The following is an 18,523-nucleotide window of genomic DNA, read 5'->3' as shown; positions in this document are numbered from 1 at the left end:
GTGTATTTATAGATGTGTGTGTGCTCATGTGTGCATGTATGTATACACATGTATATGTATATTTTATACGTGTGCATGTATGTCTATGTACATATGTATCTTTGCTCACATTTATATACATTTGTATGTGTATATGTACAAAAATATTTATTCATTTATCCAATAAACATTTATTGAGCTTCTGTTATGTCCCAGGTGCTGTACTAAGCACTGGGTATCCTATAATGAACAAGAGAGACTCAGTTTCTATCTTTATGAAGATTATGCTTTCATGGGGTAGAAAAAAGGGAAAGAAGAAAACATAAAAATTTTTTGTGAGTTGTGATAATGGCTAAAACAAAGGCAAGAATGGACATCTAGTATTCAAGGAGGCCCTCTGAAAGTGTCATTTAAGACATGATAGAAAGAAAGAGAAGATGAGATATAAATAATGGGGAAAGAACATTTCAGGCACAGAAAATCACATGTGCACAGTCTTTAAGTTAGGAAAGAATGGTGTGCTCAAGGAATGAAAAGAATAATATCTTTACATACTGTTGAGAGAAAAGGAGAGTGAACAGAAATAATGTCTTACAGAAAGGCATAGATATGTAGGCATGGAAAGGTGTTTGGATTTTAGTCTGAGTGTAGTGGAAATCTACTGATGAGTGTTAAACAGGATATGGCATGAGCTGATTCTGTTGTGTGGAAAATGGTTTGAAGTGGCCAACAGCGGCAATGAGGAAATCCATTAGGAGCCTAGTGCAGTACTCGAGGCAAGAGAAGATATTGGTTTCAGTTAGGGTAATGGTAATGGAAGCAGAATAAGAATACCTGGATTATAGAGGTATTTTGGAGGCAAAACTGTCAGGAATTACTGATGGATTGGATTGAGATGTGAATGAAAGGAAATCAGGGATGATTCTTTACTTTTTGGCTAGATTGGAGAGTGGTGTGTTATTCCTGAGATGGGAAAACTTGAGGGAGAAATAGATAATTGTGTATATGAGTGTGTGTGGTACACACACCCATATATATTTATATATAAGTGTACACATAAACACAAGTGTATAGTATATACATGTGTGCATGTACATACTTTTTATGTATGTATATGTACATATACGCATATATACAGTTTCTGCATGCATATACATATGGTGTGTGTATGCATATTTATACATGTTCACCTGTTTACTTTTGAAAATGGAGCAATTTTTACTACTTCCTATTACAATTTACTACTGCCAGCACTTAGCATTATTCCTAAAATGTTTGTATTTGATAGATGAAAAATATTTTCTTTTGTTTCTATTTATGTGCATTTGATTTTTAATGGGGGTTGAACATTTTGAACATTAAAAAAATTATCGATCATTTGTATGTCTTTTGTAATGCCCCCACAAAACATTTCTAATTTAAAAATGGTTTCAGACTACTTGAATCCTTTAGCATTATAACAGTCTTCATTAAGGTATAGAATCTCACTTCATTCATGTATCCACTTATTTACCTATTCTCTCTGAGGATACAGAGAGAAAAGACACAGTCTATTCCTATACTGTCCAAATTTTAATAGTTTTATATGCTATCTGAAAAAGATGTGAATGAATAAATTTGTTGGTAGTTCTTATTTTTTGGAAGTGAGTCCAGTGTAATTGTTTACCCTAATAAAAGAATAGCTATGTTTATACCTGTTTTTGTTTGCATGACTGCTTTTAACACTAAATTGAGTAAACATTGTGTGGAGTTTCTTTTCTGTGCTTCTGTTTCCTTTATTTGATTAATGAGAAGGTGCTTGTGACAAAGTTATTTTTACACATTTTCCCTAGGTCTTGGCCTTTCTTCATAGCCTCTTCATTTCCAGCAGCTTGACTGTGGAGCTCACACAAGATTTCCTCCCATATAAACAGCAGCTCCAGCTCAGTTTGCAGAATGTGAGTTTGCATGTTGGTTTCTTTACCTGTCTCTGCATTCTGTCAGATGTAAGCCCCAGTGATGTTGACCTTTAAGTCTTGGTTATTGCATCTTAGCCAATTTGTCAGGACATACTGGTATGTATCATAAATATTTTAGTGTACTAGACTATTCTTGCTCTTGCGGTTTTTCCCAGTCTTTGAGGCTGGCTGTTGTTCAGACCCACCCTTCCACCACCACTGACAACTCTAGCTATACAATATTTATTAAGTGTTGCTAATTTGCTGCTTCTCCCCCAGAGCAGAACCCAGCTCTGGGCTTGCTTGAGCCCAGGTCTTATGCTGCTTCCGTACTGGTCAGTCAAGACACTCTCATTGTAGGTTTTTTTTTAAGCTATTCTCCACCTCAGCTTTGACTTTATTTGATGGCCATTTCAATGGACTATTCCTTTGTACACAGGTTAGAAATTTATTTGTTCTTTGGATCAAACAGAGTGAAACCATGATTAACCATTGACATATCATATTTAATTAATAAAATGCAGAGTCACTCATGAAAGAAAAAAAAACTCTTTCAGACATATCCTGAGAACACATGGGAATAAAGGACACCCTTTGATCCAGACATTGGCAGGTTTCTCAATAGACTGAAATCTCTGGGACCCTTGGGAGTTAGTTTGATGGTCTGAGGTTGAGCTTGGCCAACCTGCATTCAGGGTCAGCTCCCCCACCTTGAGATAGGGGTGCTCCCATCACTGTCACCCTCCGTGCCTCCAGGTCTGTTGGAAACAGTCATAAGCAAGACCTGCAAGAATTAAAATTTGAAGTATATACCACTAACTTTTAGCAAAAAGTTGAGTTACTGAGTAGAAGTAATCAAATGCAATTATGGCAGAGAGTAGAGGGTAGAGAAAAAAGACCGATGCTATTTTTCATCACTGGGACTTCAGATCCATGTTATTCAGCATAATATAAGGTCGTAGACTTATCCCTCACCTCTCCCTCATTGTCTTTCTTTCCTTCGTTCCTTTCCCTTCTGTAGTTCTTCTCCCTTCAGCTGTTCCTCTTATCACCACTTTCCCCTTCCTTCCTTCCTTCCTTCCTTCCTTCTTCCTCTCTCTCTTTCTTCCTCTCTCTTTCTTTCTTTCTTTTTTTTTTTCTTTCTTTCTTTCTTTCTTTCTTTCTTTCTTTCTTTCTTTCTTTCTTTCTTTCTTTCTTTTTCTTTCTTTCTTTCTTTCTTTTTAGTTCAATAAACCCATTTCTCTCTTTTTTTTCCCCATCCTACTATCCTTTGCTCATCCACGTATTTAACAATGTAGACAGAGGGAAAGGTAAGCTGACATAAGCTGACAACCATCTCTGCTTGTTTTTTTTTTTTGAGAGGGCATCTCTCATATTTATTGATCATATGGTTGTTAAAAACAATAAAATTCTGTATAGGGGACTCAATGCACAGTCATTAATCAACCCCAAGTCTATATCTCAACAGTCTCCAATCTTCTGAAGCATAACAAACAAGTTCTTACATGGTGAACAAGGTCTTACATAGTGAGTAAGTTCTTACATGGTGAACAGTGCAAGGGCAGTCATATCACAGAAACTTTCAGTGTTGATCATGCATCATGAACTATAAACAATCAAGTCAGATATGATTATTCGTTTGATTTTTATACATGATTTATATGTGAATCCCACATTTCTCCCTTATTATTATTATTATTATTATTTTTAAATAAAATGCTGAAGTGGTAGGTAGATGCAAGATAAAGGTAGAAAACATAATTTAGTGCTGTAAGAGGGCAAATGTAGATGATCAGGTGTGTGCCTATAGACTAAGTATTAATCCAAGCTAGACAAGGGCAAGAAAACATCCACGGATGCAGAAGATTTCTCTCAAAACGGGGTGTGAGGTTCTAAGCCTCCCCTCTGTTGATCCCCAATTTCTCTCCTGATGGCCCCCCTGCAACTGTGCCTGTCTTAGGTTGTTCCTCCCTTGAGGAATCTTACCCGTCTCTGGCTAACCAGTCGTCTTCCGGGGCCATACAGGGAAATGTAAAGTTGGCAAGTGAGAGAGAAGCAATATTGTTTGAAAAGGTTAGCTTTTTACTTTTTTGCAGATTTATGCCCTGTGGCTTCTATGCCCAGCATCATTGTAGGTTTTATTACCATGAATGCCCATTTTACCCTCTCTTCCTTTTCTCACTATTTGCTCCTAGAGTTAAATAAATTATTTTTAAAGGTTTTTTCTACCTTCTTTCTCATGATGGTTCTTATAGACCTTATATCCTTATCATACATATTCTTTTTCTCATTCATTTATTTAACTCACATTTCATGAATGCTGATTGAAATAATGAGCATATACTCTATGTTACACATTATAAAATACATTGTCCATACCATAATTTGACATGTTAGTTATTCTGTCTTCAAGGAACATACAGTTCTTAGAGGAGAGAGTCATGAGCACAGATAAATTATAAATTCTTATGATACATGCTACAATAGAGTTATGACCAAAAATTCTTAGGAAACACAGAGAGTAGACAATCAGAGAAGGTATTACTGAATAGTAACTTCGGACTGATTGTTACATTGTATGAAATTTGTAGATGCATTTCTAATGAAAAAGATTGGTAAGTTGCAGTAGAAGTAAATGTACTTGGTTGTTTAGAAGTATCCTGACTTACAGACTTTGTTGTTTTTCTTTCTGGGTACTCTCCTTTCTTCTGGGCATGCTCAGAATGTGACAGCCACTATCTTCTGTTGCTTTATGAAATATTTCTGTAACCAGATAGTCACATGAATCTTCCTCTAAATATGACTTGACAAGTGTGAGTTTAACAACAAGGCTTTATATATATACATATATATATATAGCAAACTCATTTACAGACTAATCAGTGGAGTGGGCTTAACAAGATAGGGCAACCTAGATAACCTTTTCACTGACATTATATCACAATCTTGAGACTGAACACTAAGGACCTGTCTTTAATAATTTTCATACCCACATTTCAAATTGTGTCTTGTCATTGTGTTTTAGTTATATAGTTTTAAATATATTACTTCTTACTGTTAGCTTTTTGTTATTTATGAGTATGAAAACATAACTTTCCTGTTGACCTATCTTCAAAGAGAGTACCCTCTCATGTATTTTATCCCAGTGGCCAGAATTTGATTCAGAGTCAAGTAGGCAGTAACTTGACTTGAGGCAGAACTTAGAAGCTACCATGATAATATCCCTGTGAACCTTCTTTCCAGTATCCTTTTCTGTAAAGTGGGAGTCAATCTGGTGCTTAAGATTCTAAAAGCCCTTATTTATTGGAGACTTAATGTGACCCCCATTAGAAAAAAGTCTCCCAGATTTGTTTTTCGTGTATACTACTATTTTTTTTCCTTTTTAGTCTTTAGTATTATTAAATCCATAAAATTTTTTTCTAGTCACTATGCCATTCAACATTTGTTTTTTTGCTGTGTTGTAGCACATATACAAGCCCAGAAAACTGCACTAGGTCTCTGACCAATAAGTGTTTATTCATGATGATGTGATGATGCTAATGATTATGATGACAATGTCTTGACAGACAAGAAATCATTTCTCCAGTACTCGGGAAGAGATGGAAGAACTTAAGAGAAGGATGAAAGAAGCTCCCCAGACATGCAAACTTCCAGGACAGCCAACCATTGAAGGCTACCTCTATACGCAAGAGAAATGTGTGTAGGAATACAGAGATATCCACTGGGTTTCATTAGATTGGCACCTATTGCCATATGGCATTTCCAAACTCTGGGGACCTGTATTTTTCACAAACTCCTGAGAGCTACACCTTTTTGGACAGCAGTCTGGGAATACTGAAAATAAAAAGGAAGGAGAAATTGTAGGGGGAGGTTAAGAATTTGTCTTACAAAGGTTCTGGTTTGGTAAGATTTAATGTTTTCTTTGAAATTCAAATTGGGGACTTTTAATCATTTAATCCTTGTGATGACTCTTTGACTGAGGCAAAAGGGCCACAGTTGAAAGGAGGCAGAAAAATATTTATTACATCTACTAGGTGCCAATCATGATGCTAAATGCTTTAAATGTACTATCTTCTTTAATCTTTGAAACCACCCTATCATACCCATTTTACACCTGAGGCCACTGAGTCTTAGAGAGATCACTACTTGAAAATCACCCGACTATTCAAGTTGCAGGCCTAGGAGTAAACTTGTCTATGAAATGTCAAAACCTATGCTTCTATCACTACATCTTATACCTTCCACTGCCTTAGGATCACATGGTTGCTCTTAAAGCACTAAATGACCATTGTAATTTCAGTGTGGAAGACAGTTGTTCATTGCTGACCCAAAAAAATGGGTTGACTTATCTAGCCTCTGAATATTGCAGAGGATTCAAGCTTTCCTACTTCCTAAATAACATTATGAAAATATATATCTGTTAACTTGATTTAGCTTATGAACTGTGACCAAGTACCCCTAAAGCCCGTGATTTTAGTCCTTGCTCAGAATTATTCTACCTGGGGAGTAGGCAGAAGAGGCTACCCAGAGGTTCCTCTGCATTACTGGGTGTTTAACAGAATCTATGACCTCTCCCCACTTTATTCTAATAGTACTCCTCAAGTGTGATAAACTAAAATGTCTCTAGACATTTCCAAATGTCGCCTGGGAAGCAAAATTGCCCCTGGTTGAGAACCACTGCTATATTTTAAAAGAGGTACAAAATAATGGGTTTGTAATTTCAGCTATAATATCAATTTGCCATGTGAACCTTCTATGCCCCGGTTTTCTAATTTGTTACATGGGTATGGCACTGTACCCAGTTGAATGCATGCTTACTGAGGATCCTTTTTGCCAGACAATATGCAGTTCACTGGGATACAAACACAAAATGAATCAACACTGGTTTTTGCCCTCTAGAAGTTCACAGTCTGATGAAGAAGACAGAGAAATATATTAAGAATTATAATGAAATGTGTTGAGGACTGCATTCAGGGCATATATCTAAGGACTTTACTGAGGAAGTGAAGTTTGAACTGGAACCTGAATTAAGAGCAGGAGTTTGACAGGTAAAGAAAAGGGGGAAGAAAATGCCAGGTATATACCACTGCATGAGTAAAGGCACAGAGGTATGTGAGGATGTAGTTTATTTGTATGGTCTTGGTTTGTCAAGAATAGTCCTGATTTATACTTGTTATTCTGATATAATTATTAATAGAATCCCATTCACACCCAAATATGTCTTGAATTTGGGCTATAAATTATGTGGCCACCTATTTATTTGGTAGCTGAAAGTAATTCAATGAAAAAAGAACATAGAGATTAGGGTGGCAAAAGACAAAGTGGGAAGGTAAATATCACATTATGAGGAACTTTGTGGGCCAACTTAAGGAATTTTTTTGATAGTGGGAAAGCCAGGGATGGTTTATAATAAGAGAAATAACCTAACTAGAAATATATGTCTTAAAATATTCCTCTAAAAAGATAGTGAAGAATGGACTAGAAAGGAGTTACTAGAGATGGGGAAACCATAGATAAACCCATGGAAATAATTAATTGGAGAAATAGTAAATTTTTGTTTTGTTTGAAATATCTCATAACACAGTAAAAAAAAAAAGTCAGCAATAGGGTCCTGAACTAATTCAGTTCTTAAAGGTGTGGAGAGGAGGAGACAGCTGAAGGAGAGACATATAGGAGAATGGTCAGAACCCAACCACCAATCTAGTGGGGCAGGTTATAGGGAAGGAGGAGCAGAAGATGACAGATACTTCCAGTTAGATACAGTAAGATGTGCATTGGTAATATTTATAGGGAACGTGGCAAGGAAAGTGGTTTGCAGCAAGCCAGAACAGATGTGGAAAGCAGTTGATGAGAACTGGGATCTCCCTATGTGCAGTGAGCAGGTGGCACTGTAGGGCTGGAGCTCTGGGGGAGGGTTGAGCTGGATATGGAGCATTACCCAGAAGAGCAAGCTATATGCAGCTTCCATCTTAGGGATGCACTGACCATGCAGCCAAATTTTTTATTCTGTCAGCTTACTTTTGCCTATCTTTGTAGGGGCTTTGGGAATATCCTGGGTGAAATACTACTGCCGGTATGAGAAAGAGACCAAAACGCTCACCATGATGCCCATGGAGCAGAAGCCAGGTGCTAAGCAGGTCAGTTCTTTGTATGCTATGTTTGTTGAAATGCATTTGTGACTGCATCTCAGAGAAGAGTTTATGTTGACTTAGTGTAAAGAATAAAGTCCACTGCTATCACAGGAAGCCATGTCTTCGTATGTTCTCCTTGGCCTAAGTTTGTACTGGGCCAGATACTAATCAATTGAGGAAATAAAAAATCTCCATTAATTATGTCAGGCCTTCTGAAAGTGAGGGTACTCCTTCAGACCATTTATTAAATTATTACAAGTGCCTGTCACATAGTACAAAGGAAATTTTCAAAAATATGGATGAATTGGAGGAAGAGAGTATTGCTTTTAAGAAGTCTCTACTAGAAGTCTCTACTATATGGTTCCTTTAAATAACAAGTGTTAAAATATAAATCATTAAAAAAAATCTTTTTTTAATGGAGTATGTCTGTTGCCTAAGGTTGTAATAACCTATACTTCACATTCTATGCAATGGTTAAATATCTTTAATTAAATAATGCTTTTTCCTCTGGCATCCAAACTTTCCCTCAACCCCCAAAGTGACAAAATGAGTTTAACACACTGAAAAGAGATTTACTCACCTGGAAGAGCCTGATCTTATATATTACAGATTATGCTATGCTATGTTATGCTATACTATATTACATTATATTATATGATATTGATGACCATGCAGCCAAAAAATTTATTATCTCACTTTTTTCCTATCTTTGTATAGACTTTGAGAACACACCCACATACAGACATATACACACACACACACACACACACACACACACTTGCGTGCATATACTAGAGGGTTTCTTAAGATAAAATCTGATAGACTGCTCATATTTTAAAGTAGTCAATATGTCCTTTTAACTATCTCTAAGACAGGGTCTTAGGGCATGATTTTTAAGGATTTATATTCTTTACAAATTGTTTACAAAGTGAAAATATGTGCACTTGTCAGCATTGAAAGTAGTAGTGCATGAAAACCCAATTTAGATAAGCAGTACTTTAGAGAAAAACTGGGCCGCTGTTTCTCCAGTGTTAGTGCTTTTCATGGAAGATCTCTCTTATGTGGCTGTTCATAGGAAATTAGGGAAGAGTTAGATTTGGTGAGAAGCTTTTGTTGTTGAAAACTGCTTGTATTTTCCCTTTAACCACAAGTTTTGCCACTTTGCTTTGAATGTAGATTGGAGATGGAATGCACCTCTAATGAAGCATACCAATCAGGGCTTCCAGAATCCTCATTCTTGCCTCTTCTATGTGGGCCAGTTACTCATTCATGACTCCAAAGCTGTACTTAGTTTCCAGTGTGCTAATTGCCAAAGCATCTTTTATTGTGGTTCCAATGAATTCATCTTGTGCTGCAGCACAGAATTTGTTCCAGTTCTGTCAGAACTTAGTTGATGTATCAGCTACACTGTCCTGTAGTCTCTTTTCTTTTTCTACATGCATTACTTGCCAAATCCTAGACACTGAAGTTCCTCTGTTAGACAATAAGCTCATTTAGGCCCTTCCTCTCCTGCTTAGAGGTGCCTACTGCATAGCTCAAGACAGATGCAGCAGACAACACTTTCATATCCTCTTAGGAAATGAAAATAGGCTTTCCTTTTAGCTTTTCTTACCCTCTTCCTTTTTCATTAAGTGGCTGCTTGCAAAACTGCAATAGTGTCAGCCTAAGCAGTTTTAATAGGGCCTCCTCATAGAATAGAAAGAGAAACTTAATTTTCTTTTAAAAGGGAGGGGAGGTGGAAATGGTTACTTTAATTTCCCTAAACTGGAATTGGAAGTGATTTCTTCTTGTCAGTTCTCTCAGTCCCTATTTCTAGCTTGTGTTTTAGAAAGGTAAATAATGAAAATAAATTAGACTTAATAATAATAACACCATAAAGAGCCACCATATATTTCTGAAGTATAGTTGATATACAATATTATATTGCTTTCAAGTATACAACACAGAGATTCAGCAGTTACACACTTATTAAATCCTTACCCCAGCTCATGCAGTTACTACCTATCAATGTAGAAAGATACTACAAAACATTGGTTATATTCTCCATGCTGCTCCTCTATCCTTGTGACCATCTTATAATATGATTGAGATTTTTGTGTCTCTTTATCCCCCTCCCCCACCTCACCTACCACCCCAACCCCTCCCACACAGTAACCACCAGTCACTTCTCATTGTCTATGAGTCTATTGCTGTTTTCTTCATTTTGTTTTCTTTTGTTTTTAGATTCCACATATGAATGAAATCACATGGTGTTTGTCTTTCTCTACTTGGTTTATTTCACCTATCATAATACCCTCTAGACCCATCCATGTTGTCCCAAATGGTAGGATTTCTTTCTGTTTTATGTCAGAATAATATTCCATTGTGCATATATACCACCTCTTCTTTATCTATTCATCTATTGATGGTCAGTTTGGTTGCTTCTGTATCTTGGCTGTTGTAAATACTGTGGCAGTAAACATAGGGGTACATAGATCTTTTCAAATCATGAATTTTATTTTCATTGGGTAAATTCCTAGGAGTGGAATTGCTGGATCACATGGCATTTCTACTTTTAGTTTTTTGAGGAACCTCCATACTGTTTTTTATAGTGGCTGTACCAATTTATATTCCCACCAACAGTGTAGAAGGGTTCCCATTCTTCCAGATCCTCACCAACAACACTTGTTATTTCTTGTCTTTTGGATAGTGGCCATTCTGACTGGTGTGAGGTTGTGTCTCATTGTGGTTCTGGTTTTCATTTCTCTGATGATTAGAGATGTGGAACATCTTTTCATGTGCCTATTAGCCATCTGTATTTCTTGTTTGGAAAAATGTATGTTCAGGTTCTCTGCCCATTTTTGTTGGTGTTGAGGCTTATGAGTTCATTGTATATTTTGGATGTTAACCCCTTATCAGATAAATAATTTGCAAATATTTTCTCCCATATTGTCTTTTTGTTTTGTTGATGGTGTCCTTTGCCATACAGCAATGTTTTTAGTATGATGTAGTTCTACTTGTTCATGTTTGAAAAGCCACTATATATTGAAATTCTGCTGTGTGTTAGGCATTGAGCTAGACGTTTTCTATCATGTGCCTCATTTACTCTACCAGTAGCATTGTGAAATATTATTAACCAAATTAGAAGATGGAGGAATTGGCCCTCTTTTTGATTATGGTACTTAGTAATGTTCCCTTCTAGTTCAGCCTACCAACTTCCATTTATGTTGTGTTGTGCTGCTCACTTTACAGGTTATCCTGTGAAATGCTATTTTATAAAATCTTCATCCCTTCCCTGTCAAGCAGTTGTAGTAAGAGGAAAGAGTGCCACATTCTGAGACTCAAAAACTGGGTTTGAATCCAAGCTCTTTGGCCTGGTAGCTTTTTGACATTGAATAAATTACTTAATGTTGCTCAGTATCATTTTCCTCATCAGAAAAATGGCAAGGATTATAAGGTAGTCCTAAACATTTATTAAGGACTGTTTATTAGGTACTAGAGAAATGAAGATAAATAAGACAATGTCCGTGTCCTTGAGGAATTCTCAGTGAAGTGGGGAAATCAGACATGAAAACAGGAACCTTTATATAATGTAGAAAACACATACTGGGTAATGTATGGGATTGGGGAAGGATTTTGGAGGAAATGAAAGCTGAACTGCCATGTGTAGAACCAGTGAGAATTTAGCCAGGCAAAAAATATAGATAAAGTCATTTGAGGTAGAGGAAACAGTATTTGCAAAATTATGGAGTCATGAAAGAACTTGATGGATGTGTGAAATAAGAGTACTTTTGCACTTACAGGGCATAAAAGAGATGGGGTTGGCTTGAGGTGAGTCTAGAGTGGTGTGCATGGCCTAGGCTGCTGAGCTGTGACGCCACCAATCTGAGGGAGTTGAAAGTTTAAAGAGGGAAAGTGCATGTATGATGCTGTTAATCACTCTCATCTTGAAACACTGACAGTGTTTGGTATCCTAACTGTTGGGGTATGGAACACAGATTATAGGATGAATTTAGAATTGAGTTGAGTTTTTACAGTGCAGGAGAAGCAAAAGGATTGGCCTACACGTGGGTTGAGTGTGCCAATGAGAAAAAAGTATTGGATAATCAGTGTATGGGCTAATTTCATGGCATAGTGCCTAGGCACAGACTTAGCACTTGGACACTGTTCCTGAAATCAAGACAGCAAGGTGGGTAGTACTATTTCCACTTAACAGATGGTGAAGTTATGATTCAGAAATGGAAAATGACTTGCCCTGGGTCTCATTGCTAGTGAGTGGCATAACTGCGACAAATACCCAGGTTTCAAGCTTCCTGGTCTATTCTTGTTTCCACTATACTGACTTGGGTGACTTTGGATAAGCCATTTTACCTCTCTGTGCTTCACTTCCTTCTAAGGGTTTTTATGAAGGTATATATAGCATAATATATGTCACATTGTAGGTGATCAATAAATGTTACTTCTCTTTCCTATACCACATTGCCTCCTTTGAGATAATAGAGGGAAACTGAAGAATGTGGGACTGGGAATTTTTTTAAACCTATGGATATAGTGGATTTCTTTGACTTTGTGAGGGCCTGCAAGACTATGGTTAACAGGGAGTAACCACACTTACTGTGGCAAGCATTTAGTAATGTATATAATTATTGAGTCATTATGTTGTACATCTGAGACCAATATACTATAACATATCAGCTATATTCCAATAAAAAAAGAAAAAAAAACAAGGTGAGGCACGCTATCCTGCACATATGATATACCAAATTCCACCTTGATAAGTATGCAAATTTGCTTGCTTTCTCTGCTCCTACCCTATCTTTGGAGAGATTGATTTTCTGATTCTTGTCAATCCTCGAATCTAGAGGTGGAGAATAGAAATATTTGTCTCCTCTCCTCCACATGCCACTTTAATGCAAAGAGAACTGAAAAAAGCCTTTTGTCCACTGTAACCTTCATACCCAGTGGTCTCATTAAAATTTTATTCTGTATTATACTTAATGCCATTTAGGCAGCCCATTTCTCCTACACTCCCTCTATATGATGTGTAATGAGCTTCCTATTTAATCTACCATGCTTGGAAAGAAGTGCTGGCCTACCCTGAGCATTTTCTCCTGGTCTTAGCCATTGATTCTTGGATCACGGAGAAACCATCTGCCATCTTACTGTGACTACCATTTGAAGAGACAAGGTTCTCAATGAGGCTACACAATGTTCCTGCTTACTTGAGAGATGCTTTCCAAGTGACACTGAGGACACTGCAGGAGGCAGAAGAAGCTTCTGTGCATTTGTTTTTCAAATTAGCTATTAATCCTTATCTTATATCAGGGGCCCTTGGACTTAACCTTGAAGTACTGTGTGAGAAGGAAGACGGAGTCTATCGACAAGCGGTTCTGTTTTGATATAGAAACTAATGAAAGGTAAGCTGTGCGGTTGTGAATTGGCAATGTCCCCAAGTGCCAGGTGCTGAGCCTGAGTACGTCTTTTATTTTCCTCTGTCATCTCTTGTTCATGAAAATGAAAAAATCTATTCATAACATCATTGTCTTGGTTCCTTTGGCTGCCCTTCACAGGGATCCCTGGTAGACCTGGCCCAGAGTGGGTTCTTTCTATGCAAGCTTCAGTCAGCTTTACCTCACCTGCTCTAAGGCACAAAGAGTCACTCCTCGAATCTGACTTGCTGTCAGATATACAAAACGCCAGCATTTGGTGATGCTGCAAAAAAGGACAGGATAACAAAACTCATTCTTTGTTTGAATCTCCTAACACAGCATACATGAACAAGTGAATTGGAACACATTTTTAAAGGGAAGTTAGATGGGTTGGAGGGTGGTAGTGGTACTGGGAGTCTTTTTCTTCCACTTGGTGCAAACATAATACAGAAATTTCCCTACTTTTCAGACATTTATGCAAACTGGAAATAGTTTGATTTTCAACTATTTTATGTCAGCTAAGGTTTGCGAACTTTGGACTTGGGTGCATTTGTTTCTCTCCAGCACTCTCTCTTTGTTTTCTGAACCTGGGCAATTGTATTAGAGGGGAATGTAATCTTTATATTTTAAAATGAGAGCATTTCTAGTTACTTTGGAAAAAGGTATGCTATACATTTGGGAGACTGATTGAAAATTCAGTGAATAAATGTTTCTGTATTTTATTCTGCTATATTGCTTCAATGCATTAGGCACTGAATTTGCTAGAAAGAAGTTGAAGGTTGAATTAAAATAGCATATGAGCAAAACTATCAGTGACTGGAATCATAAAATTAGACTGAGATGAGGGCATTTTTTTGAGTCTTGGAACAAGTAACTACTAGCCTGTTTCCCACTTTAAATTTCTGTTTGTGAATCTGTTTGGGTCCATTCTTTAAAGGTCCCAATCAAAGATGGCTGTGATAGTAAACATTGTTACTGGTAACCATGAGGCTGTCACTCATTTTCCATATCCTTCTGGCCCAGTAAGAAAGAGGAACTATACTCACATTACCAGGGAGAATGACTGTGGGTTTTGGCTTCCCTTTCATCAACTTTTATTGTCTCTGGTTCTGCAACATTAAGGTGCTTAAAATAAATTAAAATATTCTATGTCTAGTTTTATTTTGATATCCTTTCAGCTAAAATTTGCAAGCTACTTGCCAATAATATTCTCATAGATTCAAAGCATTTGCAAGCAGTTTAGCTCTGAGCTTAAGGGCTGGGACCAATTCATCTTTACATATCTTGATCCTCATGCCATGTGTGGCTTATGGCAGGCACTAAATTTGGTACTTATTTTTAAATGTGTTCTTTTCTCCCCTTAGAATACTAAGGAATTCTGGGACTAGAAGCGAGAAATTAACATTTTGATGCATCAGTAAGTTTAGTTTCCACATACCGGGCATTTTCAAAAACATGCACTCATTTAAATCCCTCCCTCATGTTACAGGTGAGGAAATCTTGAATACATTTAACTGACTTACTTGCCCAAGTCACATAGCAGTAAGGCCAAACTCAAACCCGTGTCTGTATTCAAAGCCCATGTTCTTTTTAAATTTTGTCTCATTAACTCCTATAGCCAGAATAAATTTCCTGTGAAATACAGGGTTAAATACAGTAATGAGCAGGTGCTAAGGCACACCCACACATGTGGTTTTCTGGGGAAAGTGACATCTGCTTTCCTGGCTAGTCAATGTGATAAAAGGAATAGAGTCAGGCTTGCAGCTGGCTTCAGGCCCCCATACTCATGTTCCCTGCAGCACAGAGCAAAGGACTCTTTGAGGCCCCTTTTCTCTTTCAGGAATAGAGGATAACATTTTTTTTTTAGTGCCTCTCCCGGTGTTTGAAACCATAGGCTCATAGTCCATCAGAGCTTGAAAGGCAGTAATAATAACAACCACCACAGCAACCAACAACTGCTAACATTTGCTGAGTACTTCCTATATGTCAGGCACCATTCTAAGTGTTTAATTCTCTTTAGTCTTCACCACAGTCACATGAGGTAGGGGGCGTTATTATCCCAATTTCATAAAAAAAGACAAAGAGACAGAGGTTAAGCTATTTGGGTTACATAGCTAGTCAATGGTGGAGCCAGGATCCAAGTCCAGGCATTCTAGTTTAACTACTACACTGTCATGCGAATGTGCAATATAAGCCTTTCTGTGCTAGATAGCTGAGATTTTTTTCTGAGGCCGCCAGGAGGGCAAGGGATTTGTTTAAGGTCATAATGGTAATTAACGCAAGAGCCTGGACTAGAAGTCAGTACTTTTTTACTTTGTCATCCTGTTCTTGGAAATATTGTTCTTTGAATTTGACTTTACATAGCACCCAAGAATCTCTAGATGCTCCCTGGCTAGTCACTTATGTTTATTCTTCCATCTTCTCTATAAAGTAAGAGGAGGACACACAGGCTTTTTGATTTCCTAGATAGGGAAGCTGAGCTCCAGAATGGGTTTAATAGCAAATCTGGCCTGCACTGTCTGTTTTATGTAGGTTTCCCATTTGCTTCCTCTCCTTTTTCTGGCTTCATGTTTCAGCTGTGTAACTGTCTTTACAAACATTTCTGTACTTTCTAGCCCCATAAGATATATCCAGAAAATTGAGTGTTTCTTAGAAAAAAGCAAACTTGAAAGAATCCAGTGCCCAAAGCCAAGTCTTGATTTTCAATTGATTCTGGCTTAAAGAACATTTGGACGCTTTCCTTTTTAAGGAGTGTTTTAATGAAGTAAGATATGGAAGGGCAGGTAGATCAGGAAACCCATGATACTGGAACTGGGAAGGATCTCCCAGCTTGTTTGTTCCAACACTCCTATGGATAAAGAAACTGAGGCTCAGAGAGGCCCAGTGATTTTTTTCCAGGGTCTCTGAACTCCTCTGTCATTGCCCTTATCATTTTGTAACTCTGACAGAGGCCTTACCTTGGTATAGAAGGAGTGAAAGGAACAAGATTCTCATAATGGCACAGCTAGGCAGAGAATGCAATGAGACTTTATGCCTACAATAATAGGGTGACTCCCAAATTTCCAGTTTGATTGTAAAGGTCCGTAAGGACCACGTACAATATACCAACTTGGAGTATCTCTGAGTATAAGTAGCCTGCAAGTAAATAGAATAAAATTGGGTTTGAGGCTATCTGCCGTGCAGAAGAGGCCTTATCATGTTAAGACAGTGGTTAAGAAAGAACATGGCTGCTGGACTAGAATTCCTAAATTCAAATCCTGGCTCTATGCTTACCCATTATGTGAGCTTGGGTAACCACTTTGTGCTACATTTCCCATTCTTTAAAATAGAGATTAATATAACACCTGCTGTATAGCGTTCCTTGGTAGATTATATGAATTAATACCTATAAAGTACTTACAACAGGATCTGGCACCAAGTGAGCATTCAATAGCTATTAGTTATTATTAGCCATAAGGTGCTTAAGTCAGCCAAAAGGCCTCTTCCCTGTGGCTGAGCCAGGGTGCTTGTTGTTAAATTCTTTCCGACTTGATATGTTCCTTGGACATTCTAGGTGGTGGCAGTAGCAAGGCCATTTTCCTGATAGATGAATGTGCCTGTGATGTACCTGCTCACTTCTAGAGCCCACACCAAATGGCTGGCTTCTAAGAGAGAGAGGAGAGAGAGTCTCTGTTTGGCTCAAGCACAATGGGGCCAATCCAAGTGTGTTTTTAGTGAGGTGCTTGCATCTGCCTTCCTATTGCCTTTCCTGACACTGGCATGAGACTGCCAAGATACTACTCCTCCAAGGTTCCCAAAGTTCTATTGTTTTTCTGAGTATAAGACATTTTGGAAAATTGGAGCTCTGTTTGCCTGTGCCTGCTCAGTGTGACACTTCTCAGGGCTGAGAGGGATACTAGATCACAAGGCTCCATTCTCAGGTGAATTTTCTGCTTTCAACTTCTCATTTTTTCTTTAGGCCAGGAACCATCACTCTGCAGGCCCTTTCAGAAGCTAACAGAAGGCTATGGATGGAGGCCATGGATGGAAAAGAACCTGTAAGTTACCTCAGACACTGGGAAATCCTAGCAACATAGTACAATGTATGAGTGCCCTCTAGTGGTACCAGTGGATCTAGGACACTTAGATGGTAATAGATCATTCAGACTCAAAATTTTAGAGCTAGAAGGAACTTGATTCGACATCATGTGTTTAACAAGTAAGACAACTTGAGTTCTGGAAAGGGTGAGGGGCTTCTCTAAGATCACCTCCAAAAAATGCATCAAAGCTGGTCCTAGAATCCAGGTCTCCCATGTTCTTATTCCAGTATATACAACTGTGCCCACAAGATCTTAAGAAAGAAAATTAAACATTTTTCAGTTTATAAAATTACTATGTGTTCACATAGAAGGATGGAAAATGCTGTGAACAGGTTATTAAGGTTTTATTGAAAATGGATTTACTTCCCCCCTGCTGGAAGAGATGGCATTGCCATCCTGTGCCCCAAGATGTAGTACTCCATTTAGAACAGTGCTACATGGGAGGACAAGCAATACCTTAAAAGGGTTAGTGATTATTATTAGAAAGACCAAGACGAATAGTCAGAAATCACTGAAAAGCATCTTCTCTCTTCAGTATCTTCTGAGTAGTTTTCTTCCAGTGGCACATGAAATAAATCAGCCTTCTAGTGTTGGGATCCCAAAAGCCTGGATTTGGATCCTAGTTCTGCCATTCAGTGGTTGTGTGACATTGAGCAAGTTTTCCTTCTCTCCAGTAAAATGGCTTTAATAATCTCTGCTCTATGTATGTCATAGGGTTTCTTTGAAAAATCAAATGAAAGCCAGTCTGTCAACCTTAATGTGTTAACTGGTCTGAAGAATGGGTGCAAGGAGATTCAACAGTATTCAGATACAGTCTAATTCAAGAAAAACTTGCTAAGGAGAAGTGTATACCAAGGGTTCTTTTCTGTGTGTCCTCAGTGCCCTGGAGACTAAAGAGTAGTGCATAAATCTCAGATTGCATTTATAGCAACCAAGAAAGTAGCAGCAGACAAGCAGTGTTGTGAGGACTGCTATCCAGAAAGTAGGCC

General features: G+C 37.8%; 1 protein-coding gene across 16 annotated transcripts in view; it reads left to right on the top strand.

Annotated features, from left to right (window-relative positions):
* The window catches only part of OPHN1 (oligophrenin 1), a 665,513-nt gene that overhangs the window by 211,976 nt on the left and 435,014 nt on the right, over positions 1-18,523 (top strand). For all 16 annotated transcript variants that reach the window (XR_005061052.2, XR_005061051.2, XM_037017099.2 and 13 more), the window contains exons 8-12: positions 1,812-1,916; positions 5,483-5,612; positions 7,953-8,053; positions 13,352-13,443; positions 17,414-17,492. Coding sequence is in view for 14 of the 16 variants with exons in the window: in XM_037017099.2 (XP_036872994.1) it covers positions 1,812-1,916; positions 5,483-5,612; positions 7,953-8,053; positions 13,352-13,443; positions 17,414-17,492 (507 nt within the window). In the remaining 2 variants the exon portion in view is untranslated. The remainder of the gene's footprint in view (positions 1-1,811; positions 1,917-5,482; positions 5,613-7,952; positions 8,054-13,351; positions 13,444-17,413; positions 17,493-18,523) is intronic.

Source organism: Manis javanica, chromosome X (genome assembly GCF_040802235.1).
Source record: "Manis javanica isolate MJ-LG chromosome X, MJ_LKY, whole genome shotgun sequence".
NCBI lineage: Eukaryota > Metazoa > Chordata > Mammalia > Pholidota > Manidae > Manis > Manis javanica.
Note: the sequence above shows the minus strand (reverse complement) of the source record. Positions and strands in the feature narration are given on the sequence as shown.